Source organism: Orbicella franksi, chromosome 2 (assembly GCF_964199315.1).
Source record: "Orbicella franksi chromosome 2, jaOrbFran1.1, whole genome shotgun sequence".
Lineage (NCBI taxonomy): Eukaryota > Metazoa > Cnidaria > Anthozoa > Scleractinia > Merulinidae > Orbicella > Orbicella franksi.
In genome coordinates, this window is record NC_138146.1 from 22,193,636 (window position 1) to 22,221,459 (window position 27,824).

Here is a 27,824-nt window from a genome sequence, read left to right on the forward strand (position 1 = left end):
GGTGGTCTAGACACCCCTCCCCTCCTCCGCTCTCCGACCAAAGTTATTGTGAGCCTGTCACGCATGTTGGTCAGTTAAAAGATAGTACTGCGCATATACGAAAGTGGAGTTAAGTTTGAAAACGAAAGCACTGAAATCGTAGCCAAAATTTACCTCAAAATATCAACCTGGAATTAATTTCGTCAGGATACAGTTGAAGCAGGTGATTCTATTAGTATATTTAAGCAGAGACATTTGTCATAGTTGAAATCTATGCTGAGAACGGTAGGGTTTTTGAAGGTTGTTCTGATGCCATTTTACCTTGTTTGGCATAGAACAAGCAAGCTTTTTCAGGACGTAAAATTGGCATGTATGCTTGAACATGCTTATAAATATAGGTAACATATAATAGGTCGTCACTTGCGCTTGTAAATTTACCTATAACGGTGTGTATTGGTTTAGCCGTATAAGCTGGCATGCATCCCTTCAATAATGTAAAAGAAGCTACTTTGCCACCCCCCACCTTACAATCGTAACACAATTCCTTTCTACTTTCACCTACCTCTCGAAGAATGCGCACAGAAAGATAGAGTTTGTTGTGGTTATAATTGTAGGAAGCAAATGATGTGAAAGATGTTTTTCCCCTTCCCATGTTCTTGTTCTTTTTTTATTTTTGCTGTATATATATATATTTTTTTTGCCCTGTACAAGTTTACTGTAACTCATTAATGACACAGAGTACAAAACAATCAAGGTACTTGTTATTCTTCAGTCATGGGCTTCTGCTCATCTGATGTCAGACATGTAGAGCACAAGGATCGTGTGCCACCCTGTTTTTTTCTAAAAATAATTACTTTGAAACTAGTTGATCAATAGAAACATGTATGTGAGTCATTTGTAAAGTTTTTTTCTACATACTGTAAGGTATCTTTTGATGGGATGGTTACTAGCAGTTAGCTGTTTCTCCATGAGGCTGTAAACAAAATTTATTAGATATAGTGTAATTTTATATTTCTCTCCTAAAGTTTGTAAAACGCATGTAGAAACTGGCCACTTTCTGTTTATATAGTTATGATGTAAATACTTGAGTGAGTTAGTGAAAGTCCCTATGCAAACTGTTGTTAATGGTTTGAATTAACACAAACCTTAGAATTTTCCCATGCATACTCTTGTGCTTATGTTGTGATACTATAATTTCAATATACTGAAAATTATAACAAAATGTGGACTTACACCGCCTTTGATACCACATACAAAGATAGAGCCAAAGGCCACAAATAATGCTTCTGTTATTCTAAACACAAGCTGATTTACCTTAATTAAGAGCCACGCTAGTTGATGTACCATGAAGTGAATTTATTTGTAGTACAGAGCTGTTATGTGATCACATTTAAGATTTGTTCAACCAGAGTAAACAAATATACATGTATATAGTGGAACTCTGATTATTTGAACTTCCCAATAATTAGGAGATTCAAAAACTAGGTATCCTACTTTATATTTATAATTATTATTCAAAGGATAAGGCACAGTATATTCAGTTAATGTTTATCATGCTGGATTCCAGGTTGAGTGGTTCGGATTTGTGCCATAACCAGGGTGATCCCATTTTGTTCTTGGGCAAGACACTTTGCTCTCATTGCCTCTCTCCACCCAGGTGTATATTTATAAATGGGTACTGGTGAATTTAATGCCGCACGGTAACCTTGCAGTGGACTACATGTATATACAGTCATATAGCATCCCATCCAGAGGGGAGGAGAAATACTCCTGATCACTTAATGCTAAAGATACCAGGATAAGCTCAAGCTGCATGGATCACTTGGCACAATGCAGCCTTTACCTTACTGATTATTCAAAGCAATCTTTGTCCCTCCAGGCAAAAAAAGCTGTTAGAATGTTACCCTTGGTTTTTCACACCTCTCAGTATTTTTTCAGACCAATTACTGTACCTTTCCCTGTTGTGCTATTTTCTACCTTAAAAACACACTTGCTAGTCGCAGATGTCATTTGTGTGGAATACATGAGTGTATTAATAAGTGACATAACATTATTATTATTTCATATCAACTTTTTCTTTCCATAGGTGCTGGCCAGCCTGTATTTCATTTTATCGTTTTCAGCTCATGGCTCACCATCGCCCTTTGGGTGATCCACTCTCTGGAATAAACCAGTGAGTAGGATAAGTTATTCATGGTCTTATTCTTTTATGACCATCCTTGAGACAACTCCATTTACCGGTAGTCTATGAGTATGTAAAGTGTGTTTGATTAGTATACATTCAAACCTTGCTTTAAACAAGTACATGTATATCGCCACTTGGTTATTTCTTGCAAGGGTCCTCTTTGGATTAATAAGAAGGTGTCCATGTAGCCAATCGGATGCATGTATGACAATACAGTAGTCAGCCACTGGGTTATGCTAAATAGATCATTTACTTATAACTAATATAAGGTTCTATTTTGGACCACATTTTTGAGTTCCTTATTTTTGTTTCATCCTGTATTTCAGATACTCATTCCCTCCTAGAAAAGGTCAGCAAGAACTTTCTCCAGGTAATACAATCTTTTAATTTTTGTTAGCTACATGCACATTTGCTGTAATTTTTATTGTGTTTTTAAAAATAATAACCTCTTACTTAACCAAGCATAAGGTCTCTGCTGGGGAATATTGGCCTGAGGTCATGGCAGTCCATATAAAAATGACCAAGGGCCAATATTCTCCTGTATGGCTAGACCAAGTTATGTTAGTAATTTGTTTATTATATGGCACTTGACAGCTTCAAGTAATTTATCTGTAAAGCTATTTTACGAAAGCTTGCCACCGTTAGGATTCTATTTATTTATTAACTAATGCCCTTTATTGGCTTATCAAGCCATCATCAGTTACTGTTGATTGACAACTGGACAGTTCTCTTACCTTTGTGTAGGCACCAAACTTTTATTTTATACAGCAGAATTGAGTTGTATAATTCTGACAAAAAAGATTCAATACAATATACATGTAATAATGGAAGAACTTTGTCATTTCTAATCACCTTAAGGTGGCAGAAAAAACATGGCAGCAGCTATTGGCTCCTTGAAAAAAAGGTTGCCTGTTTTCAATGATGAGGGTGATGATGATTATGGATCAGCTGGAATGTACTTCAATCCTTCAATGTTTCCTCCTCACAGGCCAGAGAAAGAGGTTAAAATTAAATGCACTTAACTTATGTAATTTACTCGTAGTGTCTTGTGAATAGTGATGCAGCCCACTTTTTTGTGATGAGAAAAAATTAGCATTGGATATTACAAAGATCTTATTAGCACATGTACAATTTGTGGAATATTGGGCCGGTTGCAGCTGGCAGTTCCACATGTACATGTATGTTAATACAGGGTATTAATTTGTTTTTTTAGGGCACCATTGATGCTCCTAGGTGCAGTGTCTCCTCTTCTTCCCAAACTTTCATGAATGTTTCTATAACGTTTTAAAAACAAATACGAAGTGTGTCATTTTTCATTTAGAAACAACTGCAAGAAAAAAAGGAAAATCACTCTTTCATTTCAATTATCAAAATACAAATGCCTTTGCTTTACCATGGTTACATGCTAGTTCTGTGTTTCTATCAAGTTATAAAAGTACAACTAAATTAGTATAGTGGTTTTCATACAGGATGTTTTCAAAATTTAATTTGGTTAGACCACATCTTAAAGTGGATGATAAATACTAACTAACCAACTGACAAAGGAAGTTTCTTTGCAGCCTCATCTTGGGAGTCTATATGGCACACCTTCAGGCATGCAGTCACCTGGACCTCACCAATCTAATTTTTATGGCTCAGGGCTCCCTAGTTCAGGTATAAACTTTAAACTGATGTCCAGCTCTGTTATCTTGCTTGTGCAATTGCTTTGTTCTTATATTGCAGAAATTCTGTTGAATCTTAATTGATGAGTTTACTGATATTTTTGTCAGGTCTTCCTCCGAATGTCAATTCCATGCAGGTTCCACCAAATGCTCCAAGAGGAATGTCATCTGCACAGGTAATGTGCATTAAGCAATTAAATATTAATGCTACTGATTTTGTAATGAAACATTACGTACAGCACTCTTTAAAATTTAAAATTTTTAAAAAGCTGTGGGGATAAAATTTGATAATTGTTGTATTTGCACAGTTTGGCAGAAGCTTGTCACATCCTGGACCCACCCACTCCACAACATCATTGTCTGGAAGTGTAAGCACACCTGGTGTACCCAGTATTCCATCAAGTCTTCATAACATGGTAGGGTCACAAGGAGGGAACATGTCATCGCAGTCAGCAAGGTAAGAATGGTAACCTTAGGATATGTGAAATGTCTGTTTTAATATGTTGTGGAAATGGAGTGTGTGTAGAACCTTTGAGATTTTAGTTACATATATATGTACTCCTTAGCTTTGTTATTGTGTACCTTACCTTGTGTGCTGAGTAGTGTTGAATGTGACTACAAATTTTTGCTTAAATTAAATGTTTTAAGAAAGTGAGATTCTTTGTTCCCACTGTTTTCTTTCATTGTGTTGTGCCTTGCATGACATGTTTTAAGCCACATGAAATAACAAATAATTGAAATAGCTCGTTGCTGTGGTTTTATCATTGGACTGGCTTTTGATTACTCTCAGGTGCCTGCCTACATTCTTTGATAGGTAAAACTGAAATTCATGAGTTGAGGCAGGAAATCAAAATTTTGATGTATTTAATTTTATGGCAACCAGGTTCTTTATAATTTGCCAATGAAACAGAAAAAGGTAAACAATACAAACAACCCGTAGCTCTAAGAACAAGAGAGGTGTAGATTAACAAATCAAAATAGAGGTTCTAAACTTGTGCAGGTTAACTGAAAAGTTTAGCCAGATAATGTTTTGAATTCATAATTTAATCTTTTTGTCCCATCTTACTAAGCTGCACCCATATACGTAAGTGTTAATCTTGTTTATATGTGTTTACAGTAGAGGGATTTTGTCAATGGGGCCACGTGGAGTGATGGGGCAAATGCCTCCTGGTCCAGGTCATTTAGGCAACCAGAGTGCACTCAATAGCCTGCCAAAGACAAGTAGAACAATATCTATGCCATCATCTTTATCAAGGTAAGATGACATTACAGCTACTGTGAGGTTATTGATAGTTTTCAAATTGTTAAGCACCGTAATGATTCAATTTAGTGTCTGTGGTGCTAATTTACTTTTGGTAGCCCAAGGCAGGGCTCTTAATGGGATGGGGGCACTTATCAGGGACAGGCTACTTTTTGTTCTTCGAGCTTATACAAATGTACACCTGACTGTGGTACAATACTTTAACAAAAAACAACAAGTCACGATGTGATAACTTTCATTCTGATGAGACAGCTTACTTCATCATTCATTCATCCAATCAGTCTATTCTGTAACAATGTCTTGAATGTTAATTTCACTATGGGGGTGCTTATTGGGAGGGTGCACTAAATTGAATCATTAACGGTAACTTTTGAAATTATGACAGCCACATATGGTATTAGTCAACAAAAGAAGCAATCCATAATCAAACATGGCAATGATAATGATAATAATGACAATGACAACAATTATTGTTAGATGTTTCCCAAATTAAAATCAATTTTAAATCAGAAGGAGATTATAAAGCTTACAATCTTTCAAGAAATTTCCTGGCTTCTTGTAAATTCGAGACATTTGAGGTTGGTCGGGCCAATATTCACCATGTGCCCTTGTTTATATCCTTCATAACCTTTAGCGGCTCATCAAGAAGTTCACCAGTACTAGCAATCGGAATGACACCACCACAGGCACCCCAACAACAACAAACACATCAACCGAGAGGCTTTAACCTTGGGGGGTAGGTATTGAACCGTTGAAAGGAGAAAATGTAAAATGACCTATTGTTTAGGTGAACACTCCTTTAGGTTGCAATGAAGGGTATTTCAAGAACTGAAATACATATTAAAAAATGTGATTCACTCATCCACTTGACGTGATCTCTGTCTTACTGTTGTTGTAGTAGTTCTAGCAGTTCTGTGTCTGGTCCCATGTCAAGTTTTGGTCTTACAAGAAGTCAGTCAACTAGTGGAATGTCACAGGTACATGAATTAACAAATTAATAATATGTCCAAGGGTTTGTAAATTAAAGTAAAAGTTCTCTTTCACTGTTATTCAGCTGAAATTTAAGTCATTTTTATCTTTTTACAAATGATGAGATGGTTCTTTGTACCTAGCTAACGTGTTCATTCCTTTTTTTTCAGGGTATGGGTGGTTCAGGGCTTCCTCTTTTTTCAGGAGCATTTGCACCATCAGGTAGCAATTGTTTTTATTAATGTTGCATCTCTAGCTCTCCTCCCATTTTTTTTTGTTTCCTCTAACTCTTGTTTTCATTTAACAAAAATTGATATTCATTTACAGGTAATATTAAAAGATGACTAGCATCTCACTTCTGCACTAATTTTCTCTTCTCATTCAGGTGCGCCTGATTCACCTAAATCTCTTCGGCATATTTTCTCAGGAGCAGGACAAGGTAAACACTTTCAGAATAAATGTTGGTGCACATTTATCTAGTCATAGTCACCTTGTGATTTTGTTTGCCTTGGAAATCCCCTGCAGTTTCTTACCCAACTGGAAGGGAAATTTCATGTTTTCAGAAGGCTAAGACGCGATGAAGAAAAATGATATCCATTTTTGTTTTTGATTTTCTTGTCATGATGTCATGTAGACTCTATCAAACAAAAAAACATATCTGTCATATACACTTTAAGGGCCAGGCACTGGTTAAATTGACTGGCTGTAAGGCTTGTTTTCCTTGCCTGGTTTGACCATCTGGAGAACGTTTTCCTTATAAAGAGCCTCAGTTGAAAGCGTTTTGCCTGCTTGTGAAAACCAATTGCCATCCTGCTGAAAACGAGAATAAAACCCCGAGTAAGTAGTCAAAACATTGGAATCTGCAGTACATCCCATAATGATTGCACTGTAAGAGAAATCAAAATATACTCTGGCATTAATGTGCTGTGTCAAGCTGAACAGTGATAATCTTTTTAACTACAGTATACCACTGCAAAGGGAATATAGTAAAGAACTCAATGCAGAATCTGCCATTAGTTAAATGACATTTATAACTGCATTTCCTGCAGGCCTTTCTGATGTAACACCCGGTGGTTCCAGTGGGTTGGATCTTTCAGAGTTTCCTGCACTCGCAAACAGAAGCCGACTAGAGAATCTAAGCCGTGTGGAGGGCGTGGCACGTTTGGACAGTATAGGGGGTGTGAGTGCACCTCCCAGCAGCTTGCCTAGCAGGCCAAGCTATGGTGTAGTATCTAAACCTGCCGAGCCTCCACCAGACTTTTCAATTCATAATGAAGACTTCCCTGCTCTGCCTGGTTCAAATACGTTCAAGTCAGGTAGTACAACCTAAATTGTTACGTCTATCTTGAAGTGATGTTAATTTGAAGAAAAGCACTTGTTGATCCTGCAAGGAGGTTAATTCCTCATTCAGCTTTTAGCTCCTCCAAAGGCTTCTCGTTTATTTATTTTTACTGCTTTTCTATATCACCACTTCCATTAGTATCATAACTCTCAATGAATCTGGACTCAACATTGTTTATCTTTGACCTGGGTGCCTGAGAACAGGGTCTAACATAGGCTTTTTATATCCCGCATCCCGTCACTAGTTTTGGCTCAATTTCGCCCCACTCGGAATGTTTAGCCCACTCTCGCCTGGCTAGAGTTGCAGCTCTCCGCGTACATATCGTAACGTGTAATTTTTTGTTTTTAAAACTATCCCGCATCTCGCCAGTCAAACTGAGCAAATCCCACTCCCACCGCAGTATTTTTTATCCCGCATCCCTCCATTAAAATTTCTGTTGTTCTGCATCCCACCTCCATTTCTATTCGTTGCCCGCATCCTACCAAACCTATGTTGGACCCTCCGAGAAATCCAAGGGCTTTTGTTGTCACCAAGTTACTATATCGTTTCCAAAGGAAATAAAATGTACAATTACACTCTGAACGAGCAATGAAAAGGAGGAGGCAGGCAAAGGATACATGTCCAAACGAACAAGAATTACAAATTACAAAAAAAAAAAAATGCAACACACTGACGCACTTTATACATTTTACTTCAGAGGAACCCAGTCTGAGAATTTGACACCGCTGATGGTGACACATGCATTTTGGCGTCAACTTACGTTGCATGTAGTTTAGTTTTATGAAAGGTTTTTGTCAGAAAGAACTTGGGATATCCCTATTATTTCTAAATTTGAAACGTATTCTTATAGAAAACCAAACAGAAAGTTCTGTGGCTCAAGATCCATCCAAACCTCAAGTAAGTACACTTTGAATGTATAAACAGCTAAAACGTTATGTGTTTAGTCAGTTTATTCATGTTTTAGTGTTAGGGTATTCAGTGGAAGCCTCGATTTTTCGAACCCCTAGCCTGCGTCTGGCTCTCGGTCAGTGGAAAAAAAGCGGCGGGCGACGTGTGGGACTCCCGATAACACGAACCAAAAGTCCCATCCCTCCCCTTAGTCGAACACTGTAATTTTTCTCCCTATTTCTCAAACGGCCCAGTTTTTCAAACAAGTTTTCGTTTCCCTAGAAGGTTCGAAAAATCGGGATTCCACTGTATTCGTAACAGAAAATACTCAATTGTACATTTCATTTCCTTTTAAGATGCTCAGCACAAGCTCAAGCATTTTTCCTGGAACAGGTGACTCTTCCGCGTTTTTTTTTTTTTTTTTTTTTCACTTTATTCTGTCGTTTAGTCTATCTGATTCCCTTTAACCGCAAGTAATACGATGAACCAATCAGGCTCGAAGCACGGAGAAGTGCGAGAAACTGAGGCCGAGTACCCTTATAACATTTGGTTGATCAAAGAGACACCACCTTCACGGTGACTGATTAGAAAGAGCGTTGCACGAGTTTCATAACCCTTAAAGATTTGAGGAGACTACTTCATTAACTTTTGCTTGTTTCGCATGTATGATTCTCAGATCTAAGAGGAGGCTCTTCCTATGAACAAGCGTTAAAAGACGTTGCGAAAGACGCGAGGTAAGTCTTAAGTCTTTCTTTCGGTCTTCAATGAAGGTGCAATTTCTTAACCATGAACGCTAACAATGTTTAAAAGGCCAGGAAAAGTGACTTGAAGTGAATCGAATTATATTTTATCATTGTAATGTCCCCACATTACCCCAATGCCTTTAGAACTGAAGCCCTTTGAGTTTTCCAGTTCAACCCAGAGGGTTATCTGGTATTAATTTAAAAAAAGTTATTCAAAAGATTTTAGTGAAAGTAGTGGTGGCGAAACCTTTCCAAGCTGTGCTAACAGACATTTTTTTGTGAAGATTCGCAGCAGGAGAGGCAAAGTCGAACTCGTCAAATCACAAACAACCACCGAGAGGAATTCAGACGTCACCTTCAGGTAAATTACCAAGTCATCTGATATCGCAGGAGGTTATGAAGTATTTGAGAGCTTTTCGGCACCTTTTGGAAAATTAACACGTCAGCTTGTTACGTTGCTTAGCAACACTGACCCCTGCGACTTACCCCCAGCCCCTGTCATTCAGTTCTTGGACACGAGTTTCTGAGTTTCCCCCGGGGGGGGAGGGGGGGGGTTACTCCCAGAAAAATCGGATGGGGGTGTGCGGCTCGCTTCCCAAAACCCTCACCCTATTTAAGAGCAAAATCTGCGATTTTCCCTACCCTATTTATGACCTGACAAAATATTTAGACTTTACTTAAGACCTGACTCTTAAATCAATACCCTGTTTCAGACCTGTCAGACCGATGTTAAAGGCATTGTGAAGGGAATTTGTTGATAGTCTTATCGATAATGACGAAAAATTAGCTTAAGACATATCGAATGCAAGACTAGAGTACAAAAACCATACCTTACTTAAGACCAAAATGGCCAAAATCGATACCCTATTTATGACCAAAACGGTTGAAAAACAATGCCCTTTGAGGCCGCACATACATAAGGAAGTACCCCCTGGGGGGGGGGATCATCGTGATGACGTCAAGAAGGTTCATTCCCTGTTCCTATTGGGTAATTTGAGTCGGAAATTCCCTAGGGACTTCTAAGGCATTTGGTTTTCCTACTTGATGCATATTTTTGGCATTTGTTTTGTCTACGTCCTGCGTGGGATTTTTGTTCGACTATTTTTTTTCCTAGCTTGCCGTCTTCTCTTTCATAATCCTTTTGTCGTATTTGTGTTTCAGGAATGATCTCAAACATTCCAAAAGGAATGGTAACGGATCAGTTTGGAATGATCGGACTGTTAACGTTTATCAGGGCAGCCGAGACGGAACCAAACCTTGTCACACTAGCGCTTGGAAGGTCAGTGTTACTAAGCCTAACGATGCACGTTCAATAACTCGTATTGTCTTCGTTGAGTTATGTCACTCACTTGGCCTAAACATTTTCTTTTTAATTCTTCAGTGACCTTACGACGTTAGGACTTAACTTAAATTCACCTGAGTAAGTAGAAGTCTTTCTTTTTTAACTCTGGCTGTCGAACCCGAGGAGTTCTTATTTTAAAGAGAAGAGAAACTGAATGTCCGCACAGCCGTTATTGTATATTTTTATGTCGACTATTTTTTTTGCTTTTTGTAAAAAGCCCCAGCGGGGGAATCAGGACTGTCTTCAATATAGCGACGTTTTGTAGTCACCTTTTCTCTTAAGGGCTGGTTTTCACTAGCGTATAAGCGTAAGCATACATTTACAAGATGTTGTTACGTTTCAGGAGCCTTTATCACACGTTTGGTTCACCGTTTGCGGACAGTCCGTGTAGACCACATGAAATAGGTAAGACTTCACACGCTAGCACGCAGTAAACTGACTGACTGTTTTGCTGTGTTTTCGTGATCTGTTTCTTTGGTACCCCTCTTGGCGTAGCCCGATTTGACACTTAGTAAGTACAGGGATTCAACATGAAACATGACTTGAATTCTTCCCGCTATTCCTGTCAAAGCGAGGGAGAAGAAACAGCTGGCTCTGTGGGCAAAGTTGGCGGTGCCTCGGGGAACAGCAAATTTGTCAAACATTTGTGGCAATATGTGTCGTAATACGTTGACAAACAGAATATCGGACAGCTAAACTGAGCACCCTTCCTCAAGGCTTGTACCACCCAGTGTGGATTCGTGTGAATGGAGAACGTAAATAGCGTGGAATTAAAACTAGTTGGTGCAATTAACGAGCTTGCCAAGAAAACCACTAGACTTCTGTGAGCTGTTAGCTTCTGGTTAACTTGATTTTCCTTCTCCACAGATTACCACGTTCCGTCGGAGTACCGGATTAACTCATTTATAAGAGATAAGGTAAAAACAGTTACTCTTCATACTGAGTTTCCCCAGACAGGAAACTTTCATACATTTTGAGTGGAGGTCACTCGCTTTAAAGATGGGCAAGCTTATTTATTCCCATACAGAAGCCTTTTTTTCTCGCCCAGTACATGTAGGGGCTATTCGAACATGAAAAGCATGCGCAAAGCCTAGAAGGCCATTTTTCGACTCGGTCAGCTGGAAAACATTATTTTTATGTAACGTTTGTCAAAAGATGGCTCGGAGGGGAAACGAGAGGAACCTTCCTACACGAGACAACTATTTTTCACTTAACACAACTGTCCCGGCAATAGTTTGAGCAAGCCCCTCTTGTGGTTATCTAGTTGGCACATTTCTTGGGAATGATGATCATTCTTTTGTGTACTTGCAGCTTGCTCCCATAAAACTAAGTCGGTACGGTGAGGATCTGCTGTTCTATCTTTATTACACCAACGGAGGAGATATTCTTCAACTGGCTGCTGCGGCTGAACTGTAAGTATTGAAAAGTTATTTGCATTGAATTTTTGCGTTTGGTTTAACCCAGGGATTTAATGCAGCTCTATCTCATCTTTCGTAAGTGCTTAGACTAAGAAACACCTCATTTTAAGTCACATCCGTGGCTTTTTCTTAATGTCCTCTACGCTTACAGCTAAACGATGGAAGTTGTAAGCCCTTGTCACGTGAATAAGTCACTCTCTGATCACGTGCGCGACCTGTCTTCTCATACCTCATTTGTCTTTTCCCTTAGGTACGCACGTGACTGGCGGTATCATAAAGACGAAAGACTATGGCTAACGCGAGCTCCAGGTGTTGAACCTCAACTGAAAACGAGTTCGTACGAACGCGGTACATACTACTTCTTTGACTGTAGTTCGTGGAGAAAAGTGGCCAAGGAATTCCTCTTGGAGTACGACAAACTGGAAGACAAACCCACGCTGCAACCCGTTTCTGCGCAATAGATGGTGTACAAGGCCTGTGGTCAGGCGTTCTGTTTTTCTGCGGTGGCGCAACCGTGAAAAAAAGAACGCCTGATCGCAGGTTGTTTGCTTGAATTGCGTTCATGACAATGAGATTCCTCTGTACACTGTCTCTGTAATAATACGCTGGTCTTGTTAAATATACGTGTAAAAAACTATTCCAGATGTGAAATACCGAATATCAATAAAAGAGACTTTTTGAGCAATTTGATTTCGTTGATTTGATCTTTACCTATTTATTTTTGTATTTAAATTTTGTTTATTTAATCTTGCACTCATGTCACTGGGTGATTTTGCAAGAATCCAATGGTTTCCAAAGTAGCGATAGCATTTCATTGTTGTTACAAATTCTATCTGAAAAGAGCGACCCTCCTAAGTGATTACAGAAACGATCATCTGAAAATAGTGACAATGACCTTAAAGGTAATTTGAGTTGTAATATAGTAAACGAGGTTTACTGCTCTGATACAAACTGTAATTGCATTATTAATTTATAATGGTAATAGGACTGAGTGGAGTCCAATTCGGTCTGTAATCATACGAGTGATTAACAAAATCGGACGACCGAGAAGCGGGAGTCCGATTTGTTAATCACGAGTATGATTGCAGACCGAATTGGACGACACAATTTCCTGTTACCAATTAATCGAAACTAGGACAAAATTTGAGAAACGAACAAACCGTCGATTGATCGCTGAACGATTAAGGTGGCCGAACACAGTTTTCGCGCGCGCTTTTGCTGATGCAATTCTGCGCGCGCACAAGGATTGCAAAAAACAAACATGCCGTCAATAGAGCGATCATTTTATTTACTCAACACCCGCACTATCTGTGCTATTTTTCTCTATAATTGAACGTAGTGTATTGATGGCTTTAGTCTTTTATCATAAATATATGTTAGAAAGGGTAAAGATGCAAAGAACTCAGCAATTCTCAGCTTTTTCTTTGTTACCGAAAGAACCCAGTTAAATGCAGCGCATGCGTAGTAAGTCAAAAAATTGCGAAAGAATGAAAATTTGCACTCTCGGAAATACGCCTATTTCTCGAGAACCACTCATTAGAATTTCACGAAATTTGGCACGAAAATACTTTAGGAAATAAGTAACTGGATTATTGAAAATAATTGAACTTTGACAAAGGAAACTCTAGATATTCCAGTAAACCTTCAACAAGGGATAATTAAAGATCTCTGTTAAAATATTAGCAAAATGGTCTTAACTTGTGAGAATCGTTACAAGCTTGGTGCGTGCAAATTATAAAGAAAATCTAATGACTAGATATTCTACAAATAAACAAAACCGATTTTAAAGGCCTGTTTATTTTTATTCGTGTTGCCATGGCAACGGCACATACGTCAGCTTAATCATCAAAAAACCAAAGTTTGTGTTGTTAACTTGCTTGCTGCCATTTTTGGCGACCGAGGGATCAAGGGTTTTGGAGAAAAAGGTGAATGAAACATAGGTATCAAAAACTGTGTTCAGCCACCTTAAGCGTCGTTATGAATGCTAAAAAACACAACAGTTTACTCAACAAAGTGCACCGCAACAGCGCGCGCAAAATGACGCGTACTGTCCAATTACAAGCATGACGCGTACACTGTCCAATTAATGCTCAAATCGGGCTGCTGATAGCCAATCAATCACGTTCGAGAATTTTGTTATAGTTTTGATTTTTTCAGTAATCGACTGACTCTTACTACAAAGGCAATGTATTACTTTGCTTGGTGTGACGACATTAATTCTGGTCAGAAAGACTTATCCTTTTTTCCAACTATATATTGAGCACACTTTTATTTTGAAAAGATTTAAGGAGAATCGTCAAACATGTGGTATACGATTAAGCTAGACGAAAGTTGCGATCCTCCATATGAAAAGTAGGGACACCGAGGGTATGTATTGTTCACCAATGATCGCTCTAAGTGGGAGATGAATTGATAACTCTTGCTACTTTTCCATGGTGTATGAAACTGAATGTTCCGAAAATTTGTCATTTTGGCTTAGTCTCCGTTTCAACATACAATACTTAGCCAGCGTTCGCAAATGGGGAACAGGAACCTCAAGGGGTAGCCCACTGATTTATAGGATTTTGTTAATTCATGGGTGAGGGGCTGGTATCTAACTTGTTTCCAGGACTCAACGCGCGTCATCTTTCATTTGATTGTTGTCAAAGTTTCCTAAAGTTTGCAGGCTTCTCTACCGATGAATTTATTTCCAGATTTAGTTCGTATTTTATGGAGAAGACTTTAGACGAAGAAAAAGCAATGAAAAATACAGCTGTTCCCCTCTTCACAAGGATGGAACTTTGTCAAGGTACGTGAAGTTTGATTCGTCAGTGAGGGAAAAGTTTGAAGACGAAACCCCGCCGACAGCATATCTCAGTTACCGTATTTTAGAGCAAGCCGATTATAGCGCCGTTTCGGGCTTATCTTATCTTGAATATTGAACTATTTATAACGGAGCACCCGGTGAGCGTAGACGAGCGCGGATTGAGCTTAACTATAGAGCAAAGAGATAGTCGTTAATTTCACCGCGTTCTTCTTTTGACTTTTCCTCCCGGCGCGGCCATTAAGCTCACAGAATCAAACACTTGGCTTCTGTGGCGTGACCTCGCACAGCTAAGGGTATGCCCTACTCGAGACTACATTCTTCGATTTGATAACTACGGCTATTATCATTCTATGCTAAACCGTGCACGAAAGTTATTTGTTACATGTAAGCCCAACATTGTGCAAGGAGGCCGGAAGGGTTTTCAACGTTACCCGTTGAGCAGGTTGAGTTACGTAAACTACTGAGTCTGTGAAGTCGATGAACGGGTCAGATAAACGGAGAAATTTCCAGTACTTTTCTGTATCGAGCCTACAAATTTGCCTTGTATGACCCGCGAATAATCCGTACTAAAATAATCGACTGTTGAAATCTTTTCTCGTTGTGCCTACCGGCCGCTTATTTGGGACCTCTGGTCTTGGGATATTTTAATTTGTGCCAGACTTGATATTGAATGGTTATTCACAGCTTGAAAAATCGAGCTGCATATCAACATTGATCTTACATAGTTAATTATGCATCTACAATAACAAACCAAGACCTGTGTCTATAACTGCCATCACCTCGCTGTCGGCCTCTTGAGAAATTGATTTTACTTTTGAACTTCTAGGTAAAGTAACTTCGCATCACGAGAAAATGAAGCTCGAATCGTAATTTGAGTGGGCGAAAATTATGTCTCATCGGAGAGACGGATCGGCCAGTGGAAGGACTATTCCACATACACGAATCGAGGACGAGAGGCAGATAGAGGATATCTACGAATTCGGCGAAGTTCTGGGAAAAGGGAGCTTTGGAGTTGTAAAGGAAGCGAGGAATAGAGAAACGGGTTGTGTGTGGGCCATAAAGGCTGTTAACAAGGAGAAGGTATGGAGCGCTTTTGTAGTCAGGTGCAAAATGAATTTAAACTAAATTCCCCTCAGTACATACCACTTTGGTTAAACTGAGCTACGTAAAAAGTTTGCGATAGGCCAAACATATTTCCGCTGTAAAAACCAACTTTGCAAAAGGGGCTGAGGTGAAGAGTAAGAATTTCCTTAGGAATCTGCTCTATACATGATTGATATCAGTAGGTGTTTCTGTATCTAATCTTGCTTTTCCATCAAGGTAATTGTTTATCACCTCTTAATTAAATTGTCTGCCACTTCAAGTACCTGCAGTTGAACAGCCAAAGCCTGTAATTTGTTAGTTGGCAATTGTGTTTATAGATAATGAAATGTACAAGTTAATATTAGAATTGTAGTCTCTGAATGGCAATTCATGTTATTTTTTATTTTGGGGAGCACATTTTAAAAAAATACCATTGCAAAATGCACTTTATTTTCAATCCAACTTCTGTTTACATGACTGATGCATTAATGCAGCTATAAAATAAGTTATTTTTATCTTTGCTTCCTTTTCCCATGCATGATCAATGACCGAGAAAACTACTATTGTTGATTAGTTTTCTAGAATGTGCAAGTATACTTTTCATTTCTATTTTTACTGGACACCCTATTGATTGCATGTGAGTGTAGTAACTGTTATCCTACAGAGCAGGGGTTGTTTGGGATGGTCCTGCATAGTAAATCTAACCTTTGGAAATCAACCTTAGTCAAACTTATCAAACTAAATCTGTGGATGGAGTTTGATTGAGTTCAGCAATCGAATGGAATCAAGCAGGAACTTTGATGAAGTTCGGCAACTAAACTCAATCAAACACAATCCAGTGGATTGTGTTCAACTGTGTTAAGTGAATAAATTTGCTTCCATAAAGATCTTGTTATGTGGTCTCAAAAACACAAAAATATGTGTTACACCGAAGTAATTCAAGCCTCAAAATTCTTGTTAGTGATTTTCAACACCAGTTTTACAAAAATCAGAAGTTCAGTAATGAAATATTCAATTGAGTTGGATTGTCCAATTATTTTTGTGTGAGTTCAATTTCATTTGATTGCCAAACTCAATTGAATTCAATCCATGGATTCAGTCCAACTGAGTTTGAATGAGTTCAATTGAATTTCAGTTGGACTGGGTTTGATTGACTATGCAAGGGATAGGAGAGGGGTTGGGGGGTGATACTCCACAATGTCTTAGGTGGGGCTGCTCTGCTGGTATTCACAACCTTGACCCTTTCCCAAACCTAAGATAGCTATTTTTCCTATCCCATGAGAGTGATTTACAGATGACCACCAACTGTTCTCTGTTGCTGACCCTATAGTAGATGATTAAATTGTTATCCCATGTACTGTCAAACTTGTCCATAAAACAGAGACCTCAGAATAGCAGCAGTTCACTTGATCTCAGAATAACCAGAATTCTTATAATTTCTACTCTATAAAACAGGCACCTCTTCAATACAAACATTCAGTTCTGCCCCTTTTTGTGTTCTACTGGAGAGGTTTAGCTCTATAATGAATTAATTGAAACTTTCAATTCTCCAATAGCACAGTATGCATGTAACATACCAAAATGTTGAAGGGATGAGACTACAATAAAACACCGCCTCTGGTCAACATGTAGGACTCTGTCTCCAAAAGCTGATATTTCAAGATATATGCATAACAATATAACTTATAAATGGAAAAGGGAGTACCACCTACCCTGAGGTTTCAATCGACCTTGGTTACATGTGAGTGACTCTCCTTTAAAACACAGCATGAATGTACTGTGTGGAGATACTATGGTCATTATTTATTGATGCAGTGCTTAAAATATGAGATCAAAATATGCAGTTTATATTCATGAAGAGTTCAAAAGTAACTTCACTGCAAGCTTGTTTTAGAATTGTCAGTAGTGTCTGACTGATTCAATTTTCCTTCCAGGCTGGTACCTCTGCAGTTAAACTATTAGAGAGAGAAGTTCTAATTATGAAAAAGATTGATCATGAACATTTAATCCACCTGGAGGAAATATATGAAACATCAAAGGTTGGTAATTATGGCCATTTGTAGTGAATAGTGCTCTAGTTTGATTCTTACAAAAACATTTAAAATTATTCAAGAGCAGGTATGTTGCATGTAGTATTGGCATGGTCCCTGAGCAGTTGGCAATTTACATTGGTGCAACTGCGGAATAGAACTAAAGAGTTTCTCTGTATCATCAATTGCGTTTCAACTCCAGCTCATGGTCCTAGAGAACAATATAAATGAATCTCTATGGGAAGTCAGGTGGACTTCTAATGTGTTAAACTGTTCCCCGGCTATTCAGCAGTGCCATCTCATGAGACATGGTATTTTTAGCTGTTGCAAAGAGTATCACAAATTATTGGTTACTGAAGGTGTTTAACATATTGATACTGACATTAAAGGTACCGTTGTAATGTTTGTAAGAGCATCAATTGAAAATACAAAACTTTTAGGTACTGACAAACAGTACAGTTTGTGGAGACCGATATAAGTGCCATACATACATACATACACACACACACACACATACATACATACATACATACATACATACATACATACATACATACATACATACATACATACATACATACATACATACATACATACATACATACATACATACATACATACATACATACATACATACATACATACATACATACATACATACATACATACATACATACATAAACTTTATTTAAGCTCAAATTTCAGAGTAGCTTGACCAGCTAATATTTCCGAGCAACAAAATATTTGATAACGAAAAATTAAAATAGAAATTGGTATTTACATGTTTACAATTGACTTATGTTAACTAATTATAACATCAAAGGTTGGTAATTATGGCCATCAAAGCGTTTTTATGGTAACCGTTTAATATGTAATGCATTTCTTCATGTTTGCAGCGTATGTATTTAGTAATGGAACTATGTGATGCTGGTGGTATACAAAAGCTTTTAGAAAGAAAGACAAGGTTTTCAGAAAAGGTGTGTATTGTCTGTGTGTCACTGAACAATCTACATGTACAGGGTTAGTGATGGAGCAGCAATAATGCTACTGTATTTCTGTTTTACTTATTAGTCATTCCAGTTTAACTATTGAGTGATGATTATTGACATACATTTTAAGATCAAAATCAAACCATGTAAAATTAGCAGCAGTTTTTGTTGCCAAAATGTCTCTTTGGAAGAAAACGTAGCATATTATTTTGTTCATAAATGCAATTGTTTGTATCCTCTAGGCCTTGCTTTTGAACTGAGTTTTGATATAGCATATTAAGTAGAGTGCTATCAAGATTAAAATAAAATTAAAATATATTTTTAATTTACCAGGAAACGTGGACTGTGATAAAACAACTGGCTCATGCTGTTGCCTATCTCCATGATCAGTGTATGTAGTACCATGGCTTTTTTATTTTTATCACCTGTCTATACCAGTTTGCGCATATTTTGAAATGAAATGGGCAGATGTCTTAGGAATTAAATAGTTTAAGTTGTGCTTTTGTCTTTTGGGCTGCAAAAATTTGTCAGAAGAATTTGTATTTAAGACATGTATTTAAGGCAGAAAAAGAAATATCTTGGATTTCAAGGCCTTTAAGAGAATACAAGGGAATTTGTTAGAATGTCTCTGAAACAGCTGTACTATAGAAAAATCTAGGTAAATGGAACCTGAAGAGGAGACTGATAGTTGAAAAAAAGAGTGTGGCCAAGTACATGTATACATCGAAAACTAAAACTAATGAAATAGGCAAGATTACAGAAAGTGAAAAAGGAAAAAATGGAATGTGGGGATTGAAATTAGCTATTAAATTGTTTCAATCTTCATATTCCAAGTTTTATAATTTTGGGTAGGTAGAAACATTTCTTTAAGATTCTTGAAAAGTAGTAAGTGAAATTCAGAGGATGAAAGGTAAATGAATGAGAGAAGGTGGGTCTATCATTTATATCAAACCAGTTGTATTTATGAGAGGTCTTTATGAATTGTATTTCAGATATTGTTCATAGAGATTTAAAATTGGAAAATATTCTTCTCAGTCAACCGGTTGGAAATGAGTTGCTCAATATTAAGGTACGAGTTAGGAACGTGACCATGTACCTTGTGACATAAAATTAAATCCTTTTCAGTTTAATAAAATTTATATTACATGTATATGGGCTTGCATATTTGGTATGCTTGTTAAGTGAAATTTGTTGCCAATTGATGACAGAATATTCCATGACGTGCATGTGCTTTGAATTTGGAGGCTATAGGAGGACGTTATGTTGTGAGCTTCCAAGATAGGTAGCAGTTAGTGTCACAAGTCTACTTGTTGTGTCAGTTTAATATCAACCTTGCTTTATGTGACTTCTTGATTTTGCTACCTTAACTTGAATTAAAATTGTTTTATCTTTATTTTTTTGCAGCTAACTGATTTTGGCCTGTCATTTGTGAAAGGTGGTGTTGGCAGTGACTCAATGATGCAATCTGTTTGTGGTACTCCAATTTACATGGGTAGGCACTACATTTGTTCATTGACCCTCATTTGAGAACTAATTGTGATGAACATGTTTACTGCTAGACTACTTTTGTAACTCTGAAATGGGTCTTTTTTTTTTTTTTCAAAGTTGGCAGTGCTGCATTAAATGAACAACAACAAAAACATACTTAATTACTCACAATTTACATGTGTGGGGTTCAAATGCAATCTTGTTTTCATGAAACGTGAAACAATTTCAGGTTGACATAACATGTGAAATTGCTATACATTTCTAAGAAATTAAACCAAAAATGACTAGAAAAAAGCATAAGGATGATGTTAAGTAAGTCTCCCACTTATCTACCTCCAAATCCCAGTGTTTCCCATCTGCAGTTGTCAAGGATATCAAATGAATACAGTCACAACCCACCCAGGCTAGTTTGCCTTGTTCACCAAGTGGTAATGACATTAGCTAGTATCGTGATCTGCCCATAGTTTTGCTTACAAGAGACAACATGCCTTGGGCGTTTTCTTTGCTTGATATACAAGAATATATTTTCTCCCAACTAGCTGCCAACATTATGCGGCAAATGTGTCATCTTAAAATCGCATTTACAACATTGGAAATATTTAATGTATCCAACTTTGTGTTTCAGCTCCAGAAGTTATAGATGACCTTGGCTATAGTCAACAATGTGATATTTGGAGTATAGGTGTAATAATGTTTACTCTGTAAGTTTTCACTCTCTTGCTGTTATTTGTTTTCAATTTAAGAAAGAAACTAAAACAGCTAGATGGGGAGCCAGTGTGCTTTGAAAATTTCTGGTGCACATGGGAAAAATGTTGATTTGTGCTGTATAGTTCATTGTGAAAATTTTAAGGCAGCTATGACTAATTTCCACAACCTGTTAAGTCCCTAAAAGTAATGTCCTAAAATCTCCACTTGGGAGAAGTTAAAAAACAACAAGAATTACTGGAAAGAACTTTTCAATTGAATTGAGCCTCAGAATAAAGTCCTGGCATCTAAACCTTCATGTTTAACTTCATGCTCAGTTGATGGAGCTGCATCACTCTTTTAAAGCAGTGTTCATGGATCCAAATCCATTGGGGCCTGTATGGCAACTGTTGGAGTTGTTCCTCTTCTTCTTGTCATGCTTTTTACTATACAGAGCATTTACTTCTCTTGTCAGTTAATAGCATTCATTAACAAAGGGTGTGTTTCTTTAAGAAAATCCAAGATTGGATTCTTAAATCCGAAAGAATCTGAAAACGGATTTTGCGTTTCTTTACTGAACAGATCAATCCAAGATCTCTCGGATCATGGTGACCCACCATGATCCAAGAGATCTTGGATTGATCTGTTTAGTAAAGAAAGGCAAAATCTGTTTTCAGATTCTTTCGGATGTAAGAATCCAGTCTTGGATTTTCTTAAAGAAATGTACCCTAAGGAAAAATCACACTTTTGGGTTTGTTGCATTAAAATCCTTTACCCTTGAGGTTGCCATTGTTGTAATGTTGTCAGTTTTTCAATCCTTGTTACCTTCATTATCAATAACGAAAATTTTAATGTGGTTTGTTAACTGATTGATGTTCATTCCTTGTCAGTTTAACTGGGAGGCCACCATTTGTAGCAGAAACAGAAGAAAAGCTCTATGAATTAATTAAGAAGGGTATTGTGGATTTTTCTGATCCCTGCTGGGAAACATGCCATGAGTCTGGTAAGATCTATTGTCATAAATAGCTTACTTAATTATGTACAGTTTAATTCCAAATTTTCTTTTAAGAAACTGCACAATAATTTTATTCATGCAAATTCATTTGACCAGTGGTCTCGTCTGCTGTTGAATTAGCGAACGACTCACGAGATGTAATTTCTTTTCCCAAGTTAGCTCTCTCCTGCAGTACTATATTGCATATTTGACTTAAGGTGAAAGATTTGACATGAACTCAAGGCTGTGGTCTGAGAAGAATTAAGAGGAGGCCAGAGGCTCCAAACCGTGAAATCCTGGGTGCACAACACTGTAGCTCATATGAAAAAAGGAAGTTTTTGTTGCCCAAAGGCAAAAGTTAGTTGCCTGTGGCACCTTGGCACTTCTAGTGCACAGCCCTGTGCACATGTACATGCTTGAAAAACTAGTTGTGTATAGTATTAGTATGTAACTTATTTTAGGACATTTGTGCCTATTGTTTCTTTTGTGAATCAAATTTGCTACTCTGATCAGTAGGTTTCATCAATTTGGTTACTTTATTTTATTGAATTTGCACTTTCTTAGCACAAATAAGCTCAAAAGAGTTTAAACACTGAAATCTCAACCAGTATTTTTAACTCACAGCTAAGAACCTTCTTCTTGGAATGCTTAAAGTTGATCCAGCTCACAGAAAGACAGCAAAAGAAATTTTGAATCACCCCTGGATAACAGTAAGTACATGTCACCAGATATAGTCTGTATTTAGGCACTTCGCTAGGCTTGACAGTTCCAACTACATGTAGGCTCAATCACCAGTCACTGATACCGCAAGAGATACAGCTGTGAAGGTTTTTTATCTTGGTGTGCAGCTTACAGAGTAACCCTTCCACTACCTGAGTCAAGCTGAGTGGCAGTGTGACTCAAACTTTTCAATGAAACCCCAGTGTGTTACCATCAAGTAAGAGCTATTGAGCTGCTCTTCGCTTTGCTGTACAAGGTGGTGTTAATGCTGTGGTTTCTGGATGAGACCCTAGTGGAGAAATGTGTGACCATTCAAATGAAAGCTATCTGGACAGTACTTTGGTAAAACTTGGCACTGCATGGATATTTTTTGTTTTTGTTTTTTTGGCTAAATATTTACAATACTAAAATGTTTAAAAATGGTTAAAAAGCTAAAACACACCAAAAAATTTTGACATAATGTCATCTTTACCATTTTTAGCTGTGTAAATATTTTCTCATAATATCAAGCAAAAGGATATCATTTTTTGTTTTTGTTTTTTGAATTGTGGGGGAATGGGAATGTTTGGAGTCCTGGAAAAGGGGATCTTGGGAATAGAAGTGTTAAGTCCTTACTTGTTAGAACACTACAAATCAAGTTTTAGTTTAAGTAAGAAATGGTTTCAATTGTTTGTTTTTCTATGATTTATTTGTTCGTTACACCCAGAGCTTACTATATTGTAATTTTTCTCACTCTTATTATACTTTAGGGTGATCAAAATGCCTCTGAGACATCAAATGTTCTTGAACTAATGAGAGAGTTCAGTAAGGAGCAAAGAAAGGTAAGATCTATGGTAAAACGTGTATGGCAAAGTCTGTATAAGAGCCAAGTGGCCCATCAGGCAGGCAGTAATCTCCTGTTTCAGTAGCATACAATGTAAAGTGACTAGGAGTATTTCTACTTGTCCTTGGACGGGATGCTAGTTTATCACAGGGTTACACCTAAGCATTAAATTTGCCGGTACCCATTTATACACCTGGGTGGAGAGGGGAACTCTAAGAGTAAAGTGTCTTGCCCAAGAACACAACACAACGTCTTGATCTGAAGGCCAGTGAGTACACTTATCATGAGTACACTTGTATAGTCTAGTGATTCTGTTTACCTTAAAAGGTGGTTGCACATGCTTCAGATTATTTCTGTTTTGTTGTGTTTGGAATTGTTTATTACATGTCACTGTGTATTTGATCAGCCCAGCTGATTGTCTTCCAAGTCGCAGAAATTTTCATTTTCGACTGTTTCAAAAAAAAAAAAAGAAATGTCAGCCTTAGCCAACCATTTTTGTAAAATGTCAATGCCATTCTACAGTATGTGACACTAATTAAAAGTAATATCCAGAATTTCCAATCACCCAAAGCAAAGATTATGTACACACATTTTTGAACAAGGATATTTTGATTTAGTATCACCCAACTAGTGGACTAATGCAAATCCTGCATTTTGATTGGCTACGCTACTAGAGGACTATTAGCAATAGTCCTCGAGTAGCAAAATTGGCGCAATCGAGCGTGACGCTTTCTTTCGTTTTATTCCCAAATAAATATTTCTTCAACTTGCATTTGCTAACTTTATTATTGCCTTTTCTCTCCGACTAGTTGGGTGATACTAAAACAATTAGACCCTTTGCCCTCAAGGGCCACGGGTCAATAGGCCATTCGGCTTCGCCTCATGGGCTATTGACCCGTTGCCCTTGCGGGCTACGGGTCTAATTGTTAAATAGACATGTACAACTGCTCCTGTGAAGATTCCAAGTGAAGTGATCTGACTCGAAGCTCCCTCCTTAGCGGCAATCATTTCCGTTTTAATCTCTTGGACAAACTGGCCTGATGCATTACTTTTCTTTAACCATTCTCACAGAGCTCAGAAAGTCAAGATGATGACAAAGAGACCAATAACAATATTAGCAGTGAAATGGAAGATGGACTGATGCCATCTCCTGGATCTTCTTCTGAAAGTCCTAAAGAGGCAAGGCTTTGTTAGATAACTTAGACCTCGTCCACACTACACCGGAGGGATTTGAAAACGGAGGTTTCACTCTGAACACACATGAAATGTATTCCGTACACACTACGCCGGAGAATTTAAAAACGCAGCAATCACCGGTCATTTTGGATTTGTGTTTAAAAAATATCGAGCAAGGAAATGTCTTCTGTCCACATGAAAACGAAAAGCCGGCGTTCCTCAGGTTTGAAGAACGTTTGCGTAAAGCTCCGTTTTCGTGACGGATTAGTGTGGACGGTGGGCCAAACCGTAGAAATAAAGCTACATTTTCAAATTCCTCTGGCGTAGTGCGGACGAAGCCGTAATTTTTTCAACTAAACACCTTGTGTAGTTTTGATACATTAGCTTGACTCATGATTCAACCCTGACCTATTTGGTCCTGGGTAGAGTTATTTTCAGAAACTGAGATACAGTTCTTGTGAATGTGTTTCATTCCTCCACTGATCTTCGGCATGCAGCGTCTTGTCAACAATGCACTTCTTTTGACGTTTGTAGATTCACCCATAGGAGAAAGGCGAGACTCCTTCACTCAACAATAATAGCAGCCATGTTCTGTATACGCACTTTCAATATGGTGATCAGCATTCAAATGACAGCTTAGCGTATTTCAAAAATCACAGCATGATGTGAAAGTAAAAAGTACTCGTCATTTTCGGCATAATGTGTTATGACAATATACACCATGCAACGTAGGTCCAAATCACCCTATCCCTCCTATCCATATTTTCCATTGTGCATATCACGGTTTGCAATCTAAAGTCATCAGTCTAGGGTAGTGTTGTGCTTACACGTGCTCCTTTCAATTTCATGCATCTACATTAGGTTGTGTTTACAAGTGCCAGAAGCATTGTATCAGACACAAATTTTAGAAAATAACCTGTGAATCTGCCATTGTTTTACAGGACAGTGATAGGAAGCAGACTAATTCTGCAAAAGCTAGCTCCGCTCCGAAGAAGGCAACTCCGTCAACTAACAGGAAAGCGGTACGTTGTGTATTTCTTTGTTGATTTGATTTACAGCCGAACTTCCACTAACGGCCACCTGTATACAACGGCCACTATCTTTTGTCCGGTGGAAAGTCCACACACACTCTTCAATACTCAATTTTTGTTATTAAAAGCATATATTTTTGATATTCCACAGTCCAATCAAACCCCTCGTCGAGGAAATGTAGTCAATAACATGGCGCCCCCGTCACCCAGCGCACGAGATTCCCACAGCCCCTCCAGGGGCTCACCCTCTAGCAGCAGCAAGTCGGTCCCAGGCTATATGCAACCTACAAGAAGTTCAGGTGCTAGCAAGGGGTCTGGGACCCCAAGAGCCAGAAAGGGGTCGGAAAAGAAAAGATGATGCAGGCGACCATTTATTAGAGACTATTTTTCGACGATTGAATAGAGGCAGTAACCTTTTTATAGAAATTTCACATTCATTGCAAATATCGAGACTGTGAATTCGCCATCTCAGCTCGGAATGAAGATTCTCCTTACCAAGTTCCATAGATTCCTTTAATGGTAGTTCTGAGAATTTAGGGTCACATCAAGGTAATGTTCTCTAGTTTGTGAATTTCTTCGTCGTTGTCCTGCACCTGCTTGCTTGTCAGTGTAGTTATCGCAAGCAGAACCGAGAGCGATAAATTCCTGCCTTTGATAGCCTGTGCAGAAATGGAGCTAGCGAAGATGATGTGACTGTACGATTTGTCAAGTTTCATTGTTTTGTTGGAGTCATGCTTGACCAAACGTTCCCCACTGATCGTTGTGCCCACTTACAGGGTTCCTGCAATCATGAGGAAGGATCGTGTGACTGATAAACCAGATACACAGGGTCGATCTAGACCTCTTAAAACTGATGGTACGGTTAAATAATCCAGTTTAATCGACTGAATCTTCGTACAGACACATTTGGCTTCTCCATGTCCAACGGTAGATAGAGCGGTTTTCAATTGAGTGTCGAAAGTAATCAGACAATTACTTTAGTTTTGGTTTTGGTTTTACTTCAGTTTTAGATTGGCTTAGTAGTCTAATTGGTAAGTAATTGGTTTGGTTTTGGTTTTACGACACTCAATTGAAAACCGCTCTATAGTGGTGTTACAAATTCGAAATCAGATGTGGTATATAAGGCTATTTAGAACTAGATACCTCAACGCTTCACCACCAGGAATATCTTTATTGTGGCATTCAGGTTTTCGTGACCAAACGCCCTTGGTAACATTGATTTTTCTTGAAAACTTTGGGGTAGATATCGCTTCCATACAGGTGCAAATGTTTCTTATTGTTTACGACTAGGTGCTCGCTAACTTCGGCAAAATTTGTTTGCTGTAACTGGTATTCTTCTGTGACATCATCTAATAATATTTCTAAGAGAATTCCCCAATTTGAAAAGAGCGTCAAAAGATACCTTGAGAGGGCAATAAGCACACTGTTATGCCTTATTGTCATTATTAAAGTACCATCATAATAAAGCTGACTTCAAACGTCGAAACTGTCATGAGTTATGCCGAACCTTTACACAATGATAATAATTACAGGCTGAACGGCACGACCGCGGTACTCGCACAATAGGACTGCGGTTCATGCGCGACACAACCGCGCCATGTACATTTCATAGACTATGAGTAGTCCATCTTGCGCTTAGTCCGTCGTACGCGAAAGAAAACCGCAAGAAATTGGCCCCTAGGGTTTCGCGCGGCCATTTTTTTCTCGCGGTTTTCTTTCGCGTCACGCACGACGGACTAAGCGAAAGAGGGACTACTCGTAGTCTACATCTCATGACAGGTTGGACATCAGAGTTGAATCTGTGTTTATTTTCATTGTATTTGCAGTACGTACATATTTATATTAGATAATTTGTCTTATTTTATGAAGAGTATGAAGAGATAAAAAGTAGCTCTTTAAGGACTGTACAGATTATTGTTTCACAGAGAATTCTGTAATTTATAGGGTTTCCCATTCGGCTTATTTTCATACGGCCAATTTTAATTCCTTTTGTTTTTCAATCTCAAATACTTCGAATATTCCAGTGTGAGCAGTAGCATGATAATAAACTTACAGGTCTCCAAGCTGGTTGTGGTCAAATTTTGTAACATCCCTATATTTATCATGTCGATTTGTGTTCCGTGTATGGGAAAATTATGTTATGACTTTAAGCCACTAGGAACTATTTCTTGCAAATGTACTCCGTTTTCAATCGGATCCTTTGACTTGACCA

The 27,824-nt window shown here is 38.1% G+C and overlaps 2 protein-coding genes across 3 annotated transcripts; both read left to right on the top strand.

The window, feature by feature from the left end:
• The first annotated feature begins 109 nt into the window (after positions 1–109).
• Positions 110–12,467, top strand: LOC145478676 (CCR4-NOT transcription complex subunit 2-like). 2 transcript variants are annotated; one of them, XM_081456774.1, is made up of 23 exons: positions 110–202; positions 2,066–2,152; positions 2,491–2,534; positions 3,023–3,165; positions 3,724–3,817; positions 3,934–4,001; positions 4,134–4,282; positions 4,943–5,080; positions 5,721–5,822; positions 5,985–6,063; positions 6,226–6,277; positions 6,441–6,494; positions 7,105–7,371; positions 8,248–8,294; positions 8,642–8,678; positions 8,962–9,019; positions 9,313–9,389; positions 10,190–10,307; positions 10,410–10,448; positions 10,714–10,775; positions 11,238–11,287; positions 11,682–11,782; positions 12,039–12,467. In XM_081456774.1, exons 2-23 carry the CDS (start codon positions 2,106–2,108, stop codon positions 12,247–12,249), a joined length of 2,037 nt encoding a protein of 678 aa, XP_081312900.1. In that variant the 5' UTR covers positions 110–202; positions 2,066–2,105; the 3' UTR covers positions 12,250–12,467. The 2 variants fall into 2 exon arrangements, with proteins under 2 accessions (XP_081312900.1, XP_081312902.1); XM_081456776.1 differs by having other exon boundaries at positions 110–2,152.
• Positions 12,468–14,163: 1,696 nt separating this feature from the next.
• On the top strand, positions 14,164–27,675 carry LOC145478677 (serine/threonine-protein kinase 33-like). The gene is made up of 14 exons (XM_081456777.1): positions 14,164–14,576; positions 15,421–15,674; positions 17,612–17,716; positions 18,604–18,684; positions 19,030–19,087; positions 19,689–19,765; positions 20,101–20,188; positions 20,810–20,885; positions 21,759–21,871; positions 22,487–22,572; positions 23,332–23,403; positions 24,477–24,584; positions 25,523–25,603; positions 25,764–27,675. The coding sequence occupies exons 2-14, from the start codon at positions 15,483–15,485 to the stop codon at positions 25,968–25,970; spliced, it is 1,344 nt and encodes a 447-aa protein (XP_081312903.1). The 5' UTR covers positions 14,164–14,576; positions 15,421–15,482; the 3' UTR covers positions 25,971–27,675.
• The last annotated feature ends 149 nt before the right edge of the window (positions 27,676–27,824 follow it).